At 37.5% G+C, this 19785-nt stretch overlaps 1 protein-coding gene across 1 annotated transcript in view; it reads right to left on the reverse strand.

Moving 5' to 3' along the window:
• grpr (gastrin-releasing peptide receptor) overlaps nucleotides 1-19785 on the reverse strand; it is a 65319-nt gene that overhangs the window by 39911 nt on the left and 5623 nt on the right. The window contains exon 2 of the mRNA XM_069889921.1: nucleotides 1984-2335. Coding sequence (XP_069746022.1) covers nucleotides 1984-2335 — 352 coding nt within the window. The remainder of the gene's footprint in view (nucleotides 1-1983; nucleotides 2336-19785) is intronic.

Consider the following 19785-nt stretch of genomic DNA (forward strand, 5'->3'; position numbering starts at 1 on the left):
AGACTAAGGCTGGGGGAGATGCTACACTCTGAAACATTGACAGTTCTTTTTCTCCCATGGATGCTGCTTGACCTGCTGAATTTCTCCAACAGAGCGAAATGGCAGATGGCTAAGCCAAGCACCCGTCTCTTGTTGGGTTTCACTGCAATCAGACCTACATATTCAGAAATAATCATTAACTATTGGTATGTTTAAGCAATTTTGAAAAAGAATGTTAATCATTTTAAAAATAAACACCTGAAAATTGCTAAAATGTGTAAAAATCAAAAAGTTAAAAATAAGCAAAATTGATACACTTTGTGTTGCCTCACATGACTACTCTCCATTGAAAACAACCTGTACCAGATCTAAACACAATTTGCAGGAGGAACTCAGCAGGTTCACCAGCAGCTTTTGAAGAAAAAGAATGGTCAAGGTTTCAGGCCCGTGCCCTTCCTCATCATTCCTTTTCTCCAACTGATGCTTCTTGACCTGCAGAGTTCCCCCAGCATATTGCGCTTGGCTTCAGATTTCACCATTTGCCATCTCCGATGTGTCTTCTGCTCTTGCAAATGATTCCCTTTCTGGGACCCTGCTGGACTCCAGGGACTTCTACACTGAGATGCCAAAGTTGCTGTCAATTACAAAGTGAGAGGTCATCAGTCAAAACAAGCAGCACGACACGGTATTTCCCCGCAAACTAGAAAACCACAATAAAGGTTCACTGGATTGATCTTTGACATGTTTGTCTCATAAGAAGAGGTGAAGAAGCCTAGGTTTGTGCTCTCTTGAGCAAACAATGAGAGTCTTGTAGGAGCTGAGTGGTTCAGGGAGCATCCATGGTGAGAAGTGGTCAGTCAATGTTTTGGGTCAGTCTTTGAGACCCTTAGCCTCTCTTTTTGTAGATTAGAAGAATAAGAAGTGACTTCACTGTTCTTTACCAAAGGATAAATGAAGTTTCAACTGGTTGAAGCAAAGGCCACAGTCTCAAAATTATTCAGAAATGAAATGGGAAGTTCCTCACCCTATCTTTAAAATTGCTTCCCTGAGAAAATACTGGAGGCTCAGTTGCTGACAGCATTTAATGCAGATAGGATAATTTTTCTATGTGAAGGCGATAAGAGGATACAGGTTTAGTGCAGGAAAGTGGCACTTAGGTAAATAATTATCCAAGATCTTATTATGTAAAGGCTCAAATGGCTGCCTTCTGCTTCTATTGTTTATGTTAAATCTGGGCTACTGTTACATCAAATCCATCAGCAGCTTGCTGGCTTCTTGTATTAAGGCATCTAATGAGGAATTCCATTGTCATATTCCTTTGTAGACTCTCTTCAATCAAGAGTTCTTACTGTTACCCCTATCTGTTGCACATTGCCATTACTTTGACAAAGGGCTCAGGTCCAAAATGTTGATTCCTGTTTAATTCCTTTTGATGCTGCATTACCTGTTGAGTGTCTCCAGCACTCTTGTGTACCATACTACAATAACAGTGTCTGCAGGCTTTCCTGTTTGACTAGTTCGCCATCAGAAAAGAAAGGATGACATGTTTACAGAGGATGCCAGGAGTTCCCCAAGAGTTGCTCTTTACCACATGGATGCACACCATTTTTCATGCAAACAGTACTGTGGAACAGCAATGGATAGTAGAGTTCTGTTGTCAATCATCTCCCCCTTAACATCAATCAGTATAGCCATTAACAATCATATCTAGCTGTACCAAAGAGAATGAATATCTCAGAGCATTAGAGACATCACCAGGAGAGTGCGAGCTCTTAAAGGTCACACCAAAAATCTAAGCCCACAAGTACATTCAAAACTGTTAATTGTCAGCAAGTTTTGTACTTACTGCGATCTTACAGTGAATGGAAATTGCTTCTTCCGAGGGAACTGATTGTTTTCAAGCAGATTTCTATGCTGTCGTTGTTGACTGCAAATGGCCTTCATTTTGCATTGATACAATGGCATCACCTCTGAAACTGAGCAGCCAGAAAGCTGTGGGCTTACCTGTCTCAATATGTGTTGATTGCCCTCTGCTGGAATATTGTAAGCACTCCTGATCAAGTTCTTGGCAATGTGGAAATAATACACGGAGATGATGAAAAGTGGGATGACATAGAGAATCAGGAACGATACCGTGGAGTGGATTTTTGGATGTAGATCATTGTCATGTGGGAATGGGGCACATGCCTTAAATGTTTTATTGGTATGAGGGTCATAGAAAGAATGCAAGTCGGAATACACAGCATCGGGAACAGCCAGCAGCATTGAAAAAACCCAGATGAGTGCAGCTTTCACACAAATCTTCATCAGGGCATTGGTAGTTTGGATATCCATCGGTCTGACAATAGCTTTATATCTGCAAAAGGAATCAATGAACAACATGTAAACATGCTCAAAATTGCATAATTTACTTCATAACGATTACAGAGAAATGGAATACAATGCATACATGCAGTGGTTAAAGAAAAGAGAACATCTCCAGATTTCAAGAGGTGGCAATAATTAATTGTAGGCTATTCCACATTTCTTATATGAATTAAAAGTAAATTATAACATATTATCACAGGGAGAAATCGTGGAAAGAACCTAAGGTGATAATATATCTTTGTGTGCCCAGCATTTTGCAATTACTCCTTCAGCTGACCCCTTAAATTTTGGAGATCCCATCAATATAAAATGATACTAAAGAAGTGGACTTGAGGTTCAATTCTCTGAAGCCAACAATATATGAAGAAAAGTACACTCTACACTGACACTGACCCTTTTAACACCAAGTTTAATTGCATGTGATCTACAATTCATGATCCCACAGCTCAGACACATGGTAAGGGTGAATCAATCATTTATAGGGATATTTTTTCCACAACTTGCAAAGGTAGCCTTATCATAGGCCCTGCCGTGCTTTGGCATTGATACGTTGCTGATACCAATGTGATAAAATGTTCTTTGCAGTGTTATTAATGCCCTTGTTACAAATGAAGCATCCATTAAACAACATGAACAGAACTCGGTGATATTTGCACACAAAAGTTTGTGTTAATGCAGTATGGTTTCATCAGACTTTTGAAAGAATGTAATCTTTTGATTGTAGGAAGATTTATGTTGCCCAAAGATTGAATTACCTATTGAAACATGGGTAATATTTACATGGACCCACTTGTGAGGCATTGATGATTTGCAATTAACATGAACCTGGATGCATTGAAGGAACCAAAAACCTATTTCACAGCAGAATTCTCATCAAGAGGTTTCACACAACTGTAAGCAGGCAAAGTGGCCCAGTATAATATTAAACTATGTATCAATCTTTGCACAGAGACCAAGGCCCTGCCTTTCATTCAGTGTTGTATCCCCATGTCTTCTGCCCCAGTGCCCTGGAATCCTCCTTTTTAAATTCCTCTGCCTTTCCCAAACCCCACCCCACCCCTCATGACACATTACCTCTTTGCCTGATAATAGATGTGTGTTCACTTTGGGAGGTTAGATACCCAGTATAAGTGGAAATAAAGGAGCTGTCCCTGTAGATGCTTCTTGATAACGATTTTTAAGAAGGGCTATCTGGAAATTGCTGATAACCTTTCTTATTCATTCATGGAATAATGGGCTTGCAGTTTGAGCCAGCATTTAATTGTCCATCTCTAATTGCCCTTGAGAAGGTGGTGGTGAGCTGCCTTTTCTAAAGTGCAAATTATTATCATCTGATTGTATACAGATATATATATATATATGTATATATAAAACCCGACGAAACAGCATCTCTCCAGACCATGGTGCACACACAAAAACACACAATACACAGTACATAAAGATCACATAAATAATCAAAATAAATATACATAAATACTTGGGGTGATTGTCATGGTTACAGGATATTATTTATCAGTCTCACAGCCTGTGGAATGAAGCTATTCCCCAGCCTGGCCGTCCTGATTTTGATGCTCCTGTACCTTTTTGATGGCAGTGAGTTGAAGAGATAATGCAGTAGATTGAAGGGGTCTCCTATAATTCCTTGGGCACTGTTCGGACAGTGCTCTCAGTAAATAGGGTGGCACGGTTGGCATAGCAGTTTGTGCAACGCTGTTTTGGCACCAGTGATCAGAACAGGGGTTCAAGTCCTGTGCTGTCCATAAGGAGTTTGTACTTTCTCCCCATGTCGTTGTGGGTTTTCTCCAGGGGCTCTGGTTTCTTCCCACCGTTCAAAACATACCAGAGGAGTAGGTTAATGGGGTGTAAATTGGGCAGCACGAACATGTGGGCTGAAATGGCCTATTACCGAGTTTTTATGTCTAAATTGAAATGTTAAGCAACAGAGGAAAGGGGGAACCAGTAATCCTCGGCTGTTTTAATGATCCTCGATAGACTTCCGGTCAGATGCTTTGCAGCTTCCATACCACACAATGACAGGATAACCTCATTGGTGTTTCTATGAAATGTTGTCAAGGTAGAGGTCGGTAGCCTTGCCCTTCTCAACCTTGTAGGCACTTCTGCACCTTTTTGACTAATGATGAATTGTTTTGTGTCCAGGATAGGTCCTCCCTTATATATACTTTGTGCTCTCCACTCTTTCCACAATGGAACTGTTGATGTGTAGTGAAGAATGGTTGACCTTCATTTTCCTTAAGTCCACAATCATCTCTTTTGTCTTGTCCAGGTTGAGAATCAGGTTGTGGTTCTAACACCATTTTATGAGCCTTTCATACTCCTTTCTGTGCTGTTGTGGATAATTACTGTTGTATCATCTGCAAATTTGATAATTCTATTAGAAAGGTTAACTCAATCTGTCAGAGCAGCCGTGAGTCAGCAGGATGATATGCTTCACTGCTCACCTTGATGGGACTTGAGATTTTGCAGCCAACCCAGACTGACTGTGGTCTTTCCATCAAGAAGTTCTTGAACTGCTACAGTCTATGTTAAGGAGATAGTTTCAAGCTTTTGACCCAATTATGGTGAAGGTACTGCAATATATTTCTAAGGTATGTGACTTGGAAGAGCAACTTCCAGATGCTGGTGTTCTCATTCTTTTTTCTGCCCTTGTCCTTCTAGCTGCCAGAGGTTGTGAGTTTTAAGATTTTGAAGTGCTTCTAATTATTTGATTTCTTTGGTATTTGTTTTAAATAAAAGCTCAACAAAAATAACTTAAAAATAAGAGGTTGGAAGATGCTGTCTGAAGTGAGTCCTGGAGTGTATCCCGCCTGTAGATGCTACAAACTGCTGCTGCTGTTTGTCATTCTGTCACACAAATAGATGGCAGACCGCATCCTGGAGGTTGTACAAGAATTTTATTGATGCTCAGTCTCCTGGTTCGCTGATCTCAGTTGAAACTCAGGCTGTTGCACAAGGTAATGCTTCAACCAGCTTTCCATGCTGTGTAATCTCTCAGGCACAGATCCTTGTCTAATCTCTGAAGCTGCACAGCACTGTCCCTTCTCCTCCAGGCCACTTGCCAGTTTGGGTCTGGATGTTCACTTCATGTGTAGTGCTGCTGGCTCCAAGGCTGCCCATTCGCCTCATTACAATCTCAAATGGCCTTAGCATCAATTGTTATTGTGCATCACATGGGCACTGTAATTAGGAACACAGATGTGGATACTCCAGAGAAAAGCTGGAATTGTTCAGAGGTGATTAAGGGGAGATTAAAATTTATATGAGATTTGATGTACTAAATTGGAAAATCCATTTCCACTGGCAGGAGCCTTGATAACCAGCAAGCACAGGTCTAAGGTCATTGGTGCCAGAAGCAGATAGAAAGAGAACAGGATATCCTTTATATGTTCAATTGTTATGAACTGGAGTACACTGCCAAAAAGCATGAGAAATGTACAGATTTCTGTCAAACAAATAAAGACTTTAAGGGCACACATTGGAAGAAGGAAGCTGGGTGATTAGACTGAAACATTGTAAAATAGGAGTGAGAGGAGCCCTATGAGGCTGCTCTGCCATAGAGATAATCATTACGAGTCCTCTATCCTTATTCCCATATTCCCAATTTCTTCCATTATCTATCTCCTCATAGATCATAGAGTATTACAGCACAGTATAGGCCCTTGGCCCATGATGTTGTTCCGACCTACTTTAGGGTGACAGAGTTAGCGTAGACGTTGGCGCGGTTTGCGTAGTGGATAGCGCAACGCAATTACAGTACCAGCAACCCAAGTTCAAATCTGGTGCTGTGTGTAAGGAGTTTGTACATTCTCCTCGAGTCTGCATGGGTTTCCTCTGGGTGCTCCAGTTTCCTCCCACCCTTCAAAACATATGGGTTGTAGATTAATTGGTGTATTTGGGCAATACGGTTACCATCCTATATGTCGACCTTTAAATTTTACTCAACAGTCTAAACCTACCCTACCTCACATCCATAACCTATTTTTTCTGCATCCATGTGTGTGTCTAAGAGTCTTTTAAATGTTCCTATTACACCAGTCTCCACCACCACCCTTGGCTATGCATTCCAGGCATCCATTAGTCTCTGTATAAAAAACTTACCCCTGACATTTCCCCTAAACTTTGCTCCCCTCACCTTAAACACATATCCTCTGGTATTTGCTACTGTCACTCTGGGTGTTAGTTATTGAAAAAGTTGTTGGCAAAATGGCCAGCTTTGGTGCTGTGATTCCATGATTGTACATCTGACAAATGTACTGAGTGATTTATCCTGGAACTACAACCGTTGACTTCATCCATTTAATTCATGATGCTGGGCATCTTAAAGAAACAATGGAACCAGTGCATTGGTTATTGTAAACAACAAATACATCTCACTAATACTCATGTTGTACATGGGACAAATATAGCAGCTGCTGTGATTTTTCTTTAATATATTTGAGGAAACACTCAAGTAGGTGTGCTAATAGGGTGTGGCCATGCGACGGACCTAGGTAGACTTGGGTTGGAAGGGCTCTCTGTGAAGATTGATTAAAAGGACAATTTAAAGTCACCAAATCAAAAATTTTTTTGTAAAAACAAAAGAATGACAGATGAGAAAAATAAAACCCCAAAATAACCTGAGGAAGCTCAAAGGTCGCTGAGATTCATCAACAGAAAGTCCACAAGGGAGTGGTGAAGAAGGTGCCACCATAATGTCAGAAGAAACCCAAAGAGATGGGGGGATTGACACAAGATCTTCAAAAAGTGTTAGAAAAGATGGAGATTTTGAGTGGACGATTTTCTAAAGTGAAAAATGTACTGAGGGGGGTTGCAGAAAAAATAGTGGTGATATTGACGGCAATTGAAAACCTAACAACTCGGGTGGGCCAAGTCGAAAACAGCTTGATAATGACCTGTGACAAACTAAAGACCCTGGAAGAAAACGCAAAGAAATGGAAACAGGATAAACAATAGCTGCTAGATAAAATTAACCATATTGAAAACTTCAGTAGAAGAAATAATGTCCAAATCATCAGACTAAAAGAAGGTACTTAAGGGAACAACCCGATGAGCTTCTTTGAGGAATGGATCCCATGAATGTTGGGAGCAGGAAGATTCAAGGAGAGCCTGCTTGTGGAGAGAGCTCACCGGACCAACCTCAGTGCCAGAAAACAGTTGGATCAAAGACCTTGACCGATCCTGGTAAGATTTTTAAGTTACTGGGATTGGGAAGCAACATTAAAAGCAGCAGACAGGGAAAATAATGGCCAAATCGTGTCAGACGGTGAAAAACTACTATTCTTTCTAGATTTAAATGCAAACTTGTTTAAACAAAGAATATGATGGTGTTAAAAGACAATTGAGAAAATGGAATATAACATATTCGATGGTATAGCCAGCGACGCTGAGGATCAATGTATCAGAGGGACCCCGAAGATTTTATAAATCTCCAATAGAAGTAGAGAAGTTTCGACAAAAATTATAAGGGGGACCCACAAATGAACTCCAGAAAGAAGAACAGGAGAAAGACAAAGTGAACTGTAAATGCTAAAGTCTGGATAAAAGTAAAAAGAGAGTTATATTTTGAATAATTTTGACCGGAAATGTATATAGGAGAGCTCAATTTAGGAAAATAGTAGCAAGGCAGATACTCCAAATTAAGTGAGTTAATGGCACTGAAAAAGGAGAGTTTTTACAAAATGCTGCTGAAGTTAAAGGGAAGGGTTCTGGCACCATAGGCTTTTCCCATGGGCTTCCGGGGTTTCTTGTATACGTCACCATCAGAGCAGGTACATTGGACGTATTTTTTAAAAGGGAAAATCACTGTACTGTATGGATAATCAAAAGGCTCATATTCTAGAGCTGGATATGTGTAACTATGAATATGAGTAAAACATTAAAATTTATTAGTTATTAACAGTTTAAACAGACCTGTATAAAGGAAAAGAGATATATAATTTTCTTACAGCAAACACACACCTTACAAAACTGAAACATAATAAATTTAAAAGGGGATTGGGTGGGACAAGTCATATCCTCCTCTTTTAATTCCAAAGCAAGGGGGTAGCAATTTTAATTAATAAAAATACACCAGTGTTGGTTGAAGACACATCCATTGATCCAGTAGGAAGGTTTGTAATGGAACATTCGTGATTATATGAAGAATCCTGGAAGTTTATGAATATTTATGCTCCAAATTTTGATCATGAATTCTTTATACAGAATGTCTTTTTAAAAACAGTAGAAGGAAGACAAAATGTACTGGTTGGGGGAGATTTTAATTTTTGTTTAGATCCTATCCTTGATAAATCAGCAAAGATAATGACAAAGCCAAAAGTTGAGAAAGTTATTTTATCTTTCATGAAGGATTTAAACCTGATAGATGTATGGAGACAGTCACACCCCAGGGCGAGAGATTATTCATTCTACTCAAAAGTTCACAATTCTTATACGAGAATTGATCTTTTTCCATGTCTGCACATTTGAAAAAACACAGAGTGGTTGAAATGGAATACCTAACCAGGTTATTATCTGACCATGCTCTGCTGATTTTAGCAATAACGATGTGAGAAAGGCAAGAGAGTGTTTATAGCTGACATCTTAATCCCACACTGTTGAGAAGGACAGATTTCAGTAATTTCATTAGGGCACAAATAGAATTGTTTTGTGAAATGAATTGACCCTCCACTAACAATAGTTTTTTTTAAAATATGGGATACTCTCAAAGCTTATTTAAGAGGACAGATAATTTCATATACCAAACAAAGAAGGAGCATATGGCAGAGGTCAATGGTCTGGAGAAAGATAACACAGAATTGGAAAAAGAATACCAAAGAACAGGTTCGAAAGATAAATACAAAATTTTGGAAAATAAAAATTGGACTATAATACATTATAACCATATAAAATAGAAAAAAATAAGTATTTAAAATCAAAGCAGAAGTATTACAAATTGGGAGATAGAACACATGAAGTTTTGTCATGTCAATTAAAAGCGGAGGAGACATCAAGGATGATCAATGCAATTCAAATAGAGCCTGCCAAATTAACATTCAATCAGAGTATTGGAAAAAGTGTGGGGACATCACCAAAAGCAGTACTGAGCCAGAATTAACTATTGCCCATGAACTTGGGTAATAGAATTCTAAATATTTGGTATGCAAAAGGAATTAGATATATGTTAGGAAGAAGGGCTAACGTATGTCCTTTGAATAATTAAAACAGAAATATGATTTGTCAAATGGAACCTTCCACTGCTTTCTTCAATTAAGGTCTTTTCTGTGAGAGAGATGGGTTCCCACATTTGTCCCACCCTCAAGTAATGAAGTGGAGGGGATGCTTTGACTGGGAAATACACCTAAATATATAACTAAGATGCATTTTGTTCTCCAAGGGGAAAGCACTAATCCGGGCCTACAAAGGTCAAGGAAGAAGTGAAAGTTAGATCAAGGAGTTATAATACCAGAGGAATGTTGGTCTGATTGGTGTCTGAATAGTATGACATAAACGATAAATGCAAGATATGGATTGGTACAATATAACTTTTTACATCAACTATTATAACTTGCGCCACAAAAACAACACAAATCAAAATTTGAAATTTGAACCTTCCTACATTCTACATAGTTGTGTGTGAAGGTAAGATCATTCTGGCATGATATCGCTTAAACACTAACAAAAATAACAGGAGTGACCTTCACATACGACCCAGAGCTATACCTTCTGGGCAATTTTATGGAAGTGAAACTGACTAAATTTCAAATTTGTTTTGTTGAAGTAGCCCCTGGCTGTGTCCAAGAAGTGTATAGCAATCACTTGGAAATCCGACTCTTCCCTACTTATTGGCCGATGGACCGTGGAGATACGTAGCTGTATACCCATGGATAAAATTACTTATACCATAAAAAATAAATATGATACATTCACTAAGATATGACAACCACATCTGGATTATGTAGGGGTCCAATTATAAATTTGGCCCTTCAATGTATCAATGTATATATGTAAAAATCTTGAAAACAAATGAGAGCTCTGACAGTGTGTGAAGTGATGTTTTTGTATTTGTGGGAGGGGGATGGAAAAAGGGGCAATATTTTGTTCTGTTTTGTAAACATTTAATATATGTGATGTGCATAAAAGTTTACAGATTGTATGAATATATTTCTGGAAAATTGAAAAATAAAATATTTTTTAAAAAGTAGGTGTGCTAATTACAAGAAAGCTCTGCCCGAAAAAATATTCACATTAATTTATCTTAAAGCAGAAAGGTTAAATAAAACTTCAACTTTTGTTCCTAATCTGTTAGAAAGGATGACGCTGATGACAAATCTGCTCCTATTGATTAGTATGGGAGTACTGTACATAGTGTGTTTTCCATCCTCTTTATCGGAACTGCCAGAGGCCTAAAACACAAAATGGAAATTCACTTTTGTTTGATATCTTAAATTAGATAAATGAACAATAAAATATTATGATACATATTACTCACCAAATCAGATATGGCCATTAGTGTAATATACAGATATTATAAAACAGTCATTTAAATCTTACAATATTCTCAATGAGACATTATTAACAAAACATTATTCTGGAATTCTTAACTCCTTTGCTGTTATGTATGCCACAGGGTCCATTAAATGTGCAATTAATTCATTACTTTCTCTTTGTGACTTGCATCTTTTGAAGAGCGGGATTGAAAACAATAAAAACAGAATGAATATAATAGAAAATTCTGGAAATATTCAGCAGGACAGACTGCATCTCCGGGAAGAGAAACGGTCAATATTTCAGGTGGAGATACTTCACCAGAACTCACATAATGATGAGACTACATTGGAGAAAATAATGCAGGGCACCGGTCTTCAGCTTTCCCTGCCGCTTCAATTCCCCATGCCACGGCCACTCTGACCCATCGGAATGTGGCCTTTTTTTACCAATACAGTGAAGCCCATTGCAAGTTTGAGGGTCAGCACTTCATTGTCCATCTAGGCATATTGCAGCCTTCTTGACTCGATAATGAACCGCACCATAGAAAAACATAAAGACTACAGCTGGTGGAATCTTGAGCAAACAAAGAATTGCTGGAAGAACTCAACAGATCAGACACCATGGGTCAAAATGATCAGTCAACATTTTGGATCTGGTTCCTTTATCAAGACTAAAGAGAAAAGGGTGTAATATTACATGTATCAAGGGGGAAGGAACCTGGGGAGGGAGCCATAGGGTGACAAGGTATTAGACAGAAAGTGTTCTTGGCCTCATCCAGTGTTCTTTACCCACTCTTGTACTTTATCATTATTACTATTTCCTATTTTTTCTTGTCGTCTCGCTAAACTTTCTTCTCATCCACTACCAGTGCTTTCTCTCTCTTTCCGTCTCTCCTATACGCCATCACATTGTCCCATTCCCCAGGATTTTCCCCCTTATATGTTACATCAGTCTCGATAAAGAATCCAGACCCGAAACATTGACTGACCTTGCTCAGTGCATTCTACAACTTCACTTAATTTATCAGTTATATCATCTGTGACAGAAGTTCACCTTGATCTTTTTCTCTTCCTTTTTTTTATCTCTGGGAGTGGAACACATACCAAGACCTGCTGAACAGCAGATTTTCATGTTCTACATTTTACAACTTCCATATTTTACCTTTTATCCCCACTCCCTGATCATTCCCTTCTCTCACTGCCCATAAAGTCATACTAGATTCATCCCTCAGCTTTATAAGCTTCTTTTGTTTCCTTTTCAGCTTTGGTGAATGGTATCTGATCTGAAACATTAGTGTTTTTTAGAGGGCAATGTCAGAAAAATCTAACATAAATTAACATAATTACTCACCTTGTAGTAATTTACACTGCATGCCTTAAGTCCCAGTGCTTTTATGTGGAGCAATGTGGCCTGCTTCATCAGCTGTATGTCGAATTCATGAGGTGAGTTTTGTGATGCAATTTAGACTGCAGGCTCCCCCCCCCACCTCCGAAAATTAGTAGGGGTCCTGAAGGATCAATCATGGTGCAGGAAGTGACTAAAATTTCCTGCACTTTCCTTTTATGGACTGCCCATGTAACGGCAAATTTTGTTGATTGTGCCATTACATGCCTGCAGTCTAAAAACCCTAAGTGACACTGTCTTTCTTCCAATAGATGCAGCCTGTCCGAATGTGGTCTTTTGTAAATTAAATATGCAAGTTAACCTTGTTAAAGGGAGGGGTTTGATTAATGGGGAGGGGGTGTTCCTTTTTTTAGTTTTCTTTATTTGAGATATTTTGACAAAATGGGTTTGATTAAGAATGGCACACAGAATTTATACTACATATGTATAATTAAGGTACTATTTGAGAAATACAAATTATCTGTCTTTTCATATAGTTCAGCCCATGTATTGGATTAGTATGTGTGTATGTTTATTTTTTATTCAACTCAATAAAGATATTTTAAAAAGAAAACTTAAACACATTAGACAAACTCCAAGTCATCCAGCCCTTTCACAGAATGGGAGTCCCAGTCAATATGTGAAAAGTTAAGATCTCCTACTATCCCAACTTTCTGTGTCTTACGTCAGTCTGCTATCTCTCTGCAGATTTGCTCCTGCATTTCTCTCTGACCATTGGGCTGTCTGTAATACAATCCTATCAGCTCAATCCATATGGCATCTGTAGACAAGCCCTCTGGGCTGTCCTTCCTACACGCTGCTGTGCAACCAAGTCTCAGTGATAGCAATAATGTCGTAATTCCATGAGCCAGTCCTCATCCTAAACTCATCTGCCTTACTGACAATAGTCCTTGCTTTGAAGTAGATGCACCTGAGAACATTCCTATCATGTACAAACCTCTGATTTCTGTCTGTACATGCAGTCCTCACATGACCCTTATCCTCCTCCATCACACTATCAGTTCTAACACTCTAATTCCACTCCCCCTGCAAATCTAGTTTAACCCCCCCCCCCCAGAGCAGCACCTGCAAGCCTACCCGCAAGGATGTTGGTCCCCCTTCCTATTTTTAGCCTCCTTTGAAGAAGACCGCAGAGCCCACCTCACTGACAAAAGGCAAAGGAGGAAAAACCCAACACCCAACCCCAACCAACCAATTTTCCCTTGCAACCGCTGCAATCGTGTCTGCCTGTCCCGCATCGGACTTGTCAGCCACAAACGAGCCTGCAGCTGACGTGGACTTTTTACCCCCTCCATAAATCTTCGTCCGCGAAGCCAAGCCAAAGAAGCACATGGCACGGGTAGCAATCCTAAGATTGCAACCCCGGAGGTCCTGTCCTTCAACTTTGCACCTAACTCCCTAAACTGTACTTGCAGGACCTCTTCAAACTTCATTCCCATGCTATTGGTCCCTACATGGACCATGACATCTGGTTGCTCACCCTCCCTCCTGAGAACTAGAAAAAAAATCAGATGGAGGAATAGATAGGATGAAGCAAACATCTCTGATGGGATGAGGCCAAGTTTGCAACAACATTAAGATGTTGATGAGAGATTTTGAGGGGGGTAAAAGGCAAAGAGAGATAAGTGTAAAAGTAGTTAAAGGTCTCAAAACCTCACTGTGTAATTGAATCCTGGATTTCTTAACCTCTAGACCACAATCAATGCAAATTGACAAGAACTTCTCCTGCACAATCTCCATTAGTACCAGAGTACCAGGGCTGTGTTCTTAGTCCCTAATGCACAATCAATTAACCAAAAGACTGAAATACAGGAACTGAAGGCTTTTATTAGCTAGAGATGGACAGCATCCCTTGAATTGCTGGCTCACACTGACCCAGGTTCAAACTGGGGAATGAAGGGGAAGAGTCAAAAGCCGGCCAGTGAGAGCAGGGTCGAACATACAAGGTCAAGGTATTTACATTAACAAATGGTTTTACCACATTCATCCTTTCTTTTAAAAATAAGTCCCAGGTGGTGTGGTGCAGTCAAGTGCCCTCATAAGTCTAGTCTGTCCATTGCCTCCTTGGCATTGTGACTGATATACCTCCGGTACTTCTTGCCAGTGGGGGGCAGGGAGTCTGAGTGGAAAGCCCTGCAAAAGGTATTAGGCACAGCCAAGTGCATCATGTGTAAAACTCTCCCCATCATCCAGAAAATCTACATGGAATGCTGGCATCAGAGAGCATCAGCAGCCATCAAGGATTCACATCTCCCAGGACATGCTGTTTTCCCTGCTGCCAGCAGGAAAGAGGAATAGGTGCCACTCGACTGGTGCCACAAGACTTGTACCACCAGGTTCAGGACAGTTGCTACCCCTCCACCATCAGACTCCTAAACAAAACTCAATCAGAGGCTCATTTAAGGATTCCTACTTTGCACATTATTTAATTTACTGAACATTTATCTTCTGTATTGCACAGTCTGTTTACATTTCCTTCTTTGTTTACATTTCTCTTTTGTATTCATATCTTTCTTCCTGTGTACAGTTTATAGTTAATGATTAAAAAAAACTCATGGAGTGATTTCTGAATAAAAGGAAGAGTTAATTTAAAAGAGCATGCTTCACAACTTTGAATTTTCTCAAATCAGTCCACAGTCTCTTTTGTTTTTCTTTCTCATTGTTTGGGCTTCAGGCAGTGTTAGTGGCACATCTTTGTGTGGCTTTATTGCAGGCAAAAGTTGATGTGTTACGTGTACTACTACATTTTGTGTATTAGTTTACATAGCAATAAAGGAATCTTGCATCTTGAGTTAACAAAGTTTTACTGATGTATTTGTAATCTATGGAAATAAGGCAGTTAGTTAGTGACACCTTGAACAATTTGCTTTGAAAGATTTGCATTGGGTGAGTGTCTCAAAGGGGAAAGATATTGTAAATAATCATTTTCAAATGAACAGAACAACATAAAAGTAATAGCTAGAAAATGTGTCTGCATTTAGTTTTGTTACCAAGCGAAATTTGGTAAAATTGGAAAATTAGGTTATAGGTCAGTCATTATCATTTTTTAAATACCTTATTTAACATTTTAAAAAAACCATGAATCATAAAGTTAATAGACACAATACAAAATATGTATTAATAAGTATACATGGCATATAACAAAAACCCTCTATCCCCTCCTTCCTCAATAAAGCCTTCCCCTTTATATACCCCTTACCTAAAATCACCCCTTAACTACCCCTTCTAAAAGAAAAAGGAAAAAGAAAAGAAAGGAGATGTAAACTATAAAGACATAAATAAATACTGTGGATTGAGGCATTTCACCACACCAAGGCAGAAGTATTGAAAATTTTAAGCCCATATAATCTAAATAAGGGCTCCATACTTACCGACAAAAATAATGATCTCGTAAATTATGTTATTTTTTTCCAATGGTATACAAGATCTCAATTCTGTATGCCATCGAAATAAATTCAGTTTTATTTGGTTTTTCCAAGTAATCGCAATACATTTTCCTGCAGCTGCTAATGCTAATCTCAAAAATGCTATTTGAAATTTATTTAATCTTAATTCCAAACAAATCTTTTTAATATTACTTAGCAAAAATATTGATGGATCCACTGGGAATTTAACTTTAAAAATATTTTGTAAAAATTCCTTAAACCACATCTGAAAAAATGTCACCATTTCACAAAGCCATGTTGAATGTAAAAACTTTTATTTTTCTCTTTGGCATCTAAAACATAAATCCATAGAAAGTAAATTATGTCTTAGGAGTTAAATATAATTGGTGTATAAAATTATAATGAGCTAATCTATTACATTCACTATTTTTGTCATGCTCTCTTTACACAAATTTCTCCAATCCTCCTGAGTAATTTATGTTCCTAAATCTTTTTACCATTTTAATCTAGATTTTTGTAAATCTGGCTTAAACATTTTATTCTGTAATAATGCACATATTTCTGATATAATATTTTTCCACCATCAGTAATTAACATTTCAAAATTAGTCTGTCTAGGTAACCTCATAGTATTCCCAAATTGATCCATTAACAAAGCTCTAACTTGAAAATAACAAAAAAAGAGTGTTCAATGGTATTTCATATTTTTCTTTCATTCTTTGTAAAGTAATAAAATAACCTGCTTCATTATAATCCTGTATAATTTTAATTCCTTTTTGATCTCATATTTTCAAAAGTTGATAATTAACTGTAATAGGAAAAAGTTTATTCTGAATCAAAGGTATCTTCATAGAAACTTTACCACGTGTACCAATCTTTTCATTTATCTTATTCCATATTTCCATCAAATGCATCAAAATTGGTGAATTATATTTACATAACAACTTCAAATTCCATTTATATACAAATTGATCCCTTTTATTCTCATTAATTCAATTTATTTCAATATCTGCCCATACCAATTGAGTTTCAAAATCAAACATTCTATTAATAAACTTTAATTGTGCCACCTTATAATAATTTTGAAAATTCGGAAGTTGTAAACCTCCTAAATCATACTTCCTCGTTAATTTTTGTAAAGATACTCTTGGCATTTTATCTTTCCATAAAAGCTTCCTAACTATAAAATTCAAATCTTTAGAAGTATTTTGAGGAATTTTACAAGGAACAGATGGAAAAATATTCATTTTAATACAATTAACTCTACCTATTAATGTTATCAGTAAATCTTTCCATTGATTTAAATCATTCTTAATTTTATAAAATAATGGTAAATAATTTAATTCATATAAATTATTAAAATTTTTTATCAACTTTGATACTTAAATATTTAATTTGATCTGACCATTTAAATTTAACAATATTCTTATATCATCTTCAAATTAATGGCAAAATTTCATTTTTTCCCAATTAATTTTATAACCAGATATTATTCCATATTTTTCCAATCTGTCATATAAAAATCTCAAAGATTCTTTTGGTTCTGTTAAATAAATCAAAACATCATCCGCAAATAAATTAATTTTAAATTAATCACATTTAACTTTAATGCCTTTAGTATTACTATCTTGTCTTATTAATTGAGCCAGAGGTTCAAGAGTCATTGCAAACAATGCTGGTGACAAAGGGCAACCCTATCTAGATGACCTCTCCAATATAAACGGTGATGATATCTGCACAACTCTAGCCATCGGCTTTTTATATATTGCCTTAATCCAACTAATAAATATTGGTCCAAATTTTTTTCCAACACTTTAAATAAAAATCTCCATTCCACTCTATCAAATGCTTTTTCAGCATCTAATGATAAAACCATTGGTACATTATTAGTTTGATAAATATTTTGCAAGAGATATCTAAACTTTGTAATATTATCAGCAGAATAATAGTCAATAAAGGTATCAATAAATCTTGGAATTTCTTATAAAACTCAACCATAAACCCATCTTCACCTGGAGATTTCCCATTAGGCATTGATTTAAGTGATCAGTTATGAAATTATCGAAAGGCAGAACAGACTCAAAGAGGTAAACAATATCCTCCTGTTCCTAATTTTCTATCAGAAGGTGACAGTAAAGTTGCTACCTTATCTCTTTCATGCTCTGTGATGGGTATTTTTCCTCAGCAAACATTTTGGGTCATGGGATCACACTGTACTATAAACACACTTCTATTGTACATTAAATTGCTCCCTCTTTCACAAATGGCACAATAGAAACATCTCCATCAACAAGCCAGCTTGCAGCAGCTGGTTGCATCATTCAAATAATGGTGCTATAACAAAACCAATTTTCTTCCCAACATTTGTGAATTGTTATCATGCTATTCAGAGCAGGTAGATGATGGATAATGAAAGCAAGGAGGTCTTTTGCATTTTGCGGAGAAAGTTCAGACAGTTGTTGCTTCACTAAGACAGTTGTTGGTTACAGCCATCATTTTACAAACTTTGAAATGAATGTAATATGCAACCTTTGTTTTATCATCTGTTGACAATATTTTCACAAATATATAACAAGTCACCCCTGAAAAGACCAATCAACTTCTGGGACTGAGTTCTCACATTATGTTTCACTCAAAGATGTGTGTCATAGGCCATCACATAAGCATCAATATTATCTAAAAGGAATGAATAAATTATCATCTTCAACACACTCGTTTTGTGTAAGTTACACATGTAGTCATGTTGCAATTATGCCATAGCAAACTGTTTCAGGATTATAGACTGAAGCAGTGAGATCTGTTCTGTGAAGTGTGTTCAACTGATTGATCTCAAAGAACTCGGAGGAGATAATTTATTGCTATGCTTGCTCTTTGATCAAGGATTAGCTATATTAAATTAAGATCCATTTAATGGAAAGCATACTTAACATTCTAATGGTATGGCACAAAATGTCAACAAATCCCATTTGTCAATTCTTTATCTATTTTCCAGATGATATTGCTGGCAAGGTGCACACTGATTGGCTATTTTTCAGCTCATCTTTATACAGGATGACAAGATAATACTGTAATTAAGTTACTAGTTGTGCTGGTAAATAGGAAATGACTTTATTGATTAAATATCTGATGATGGGTAAGATGGCACAACTACTAGAGTTCCTCACTTTCCTGAGGAACTCCTGTAGCTGTGTCTACCAGTGAAATAGAGGTAATAGAGAGTTCATGGTTGGAAAACAGGCAGTTTAGCCCACCAAGTCCACACCAATTATTGAGAACCCATTGACATTAATTCCATTTTTATTTCCACCAACTATCTCAAATTCTACTGTTCACCTACACACTAGAGGCAATTCATTTCATATGATCTGCATTTTAAAAAACATATGAATATGTATCTGTACATGAACATATGCATGTTCTGTATGTGTGTATATATATTTATACTGACATTTGTTCAGACACACACATACACACAAATATGTGTGAGTGTGTCTGTAGGCTCTATACACACAGTGAGGAAGTCTACAATGACAATAGCTGTTGGAATTGGAACTGTGAATCAGCAACTCTATAAGATGTGCCATTCTGCCACTGAACAACCACAATGTACTTTCAACCACTGAACAAATTTCCCTCTGACCCCATTGCCTTCATTTTTAATAGGGCTTCTACAATAGCTGCTAAGCCTCCATAATACCAAAAGTGATCACTCTCACCTCTGTGTAGAATTCATTGCAGCATTTATGCTGAGATCAAGACAGGTCATCAGGTCAAGACAGCAGCCCCTAATCTGACAAACATTCTCAGGTGTAATTAACCATCACTCACTTGGTAATATACTTTGATTGCCCTGTTTTCCATTGCCACCACTTCACTTCAGGGTCCAGCTCTGCCTCTCTGCAACTTTCTGTTGCCCTGCAAGCTTTTGAAAGCCCTGCCCCCATCCCCACTGTTGTGGGCCCCACCAATCTTCCAAGCTATATCTGCTAGAATTCCCTTCCTGAACTTTTTCCAGTTCATTCCTGAAACAGATGAATGTTTCAAATGTTAATTTGTCATCAAATGAACATATTTATAATAATTTGATCTCTCTTTTAAGCTCATCATTTTGAACAACTCTGATTCACCCACCCAATTATTTTATTTTGCTTTTCACTCAGTGCTAT

Source organism: Narcine bancroftii, chromosome 7 (assembly GCF_036971445.1).
Source record: "Narcine bancroftii isolate sNarBan1 chromosome 7, sNarBan1.hap1, whole genome shotgun sequence".
In the NCBI taxonomy this organism is placed as follows: Eukaryota; Metazoa; Chordata; class Chondrichthyes; order Torpediniformes; family Narcinidae; genus Narcine; species Narcine bancroftii.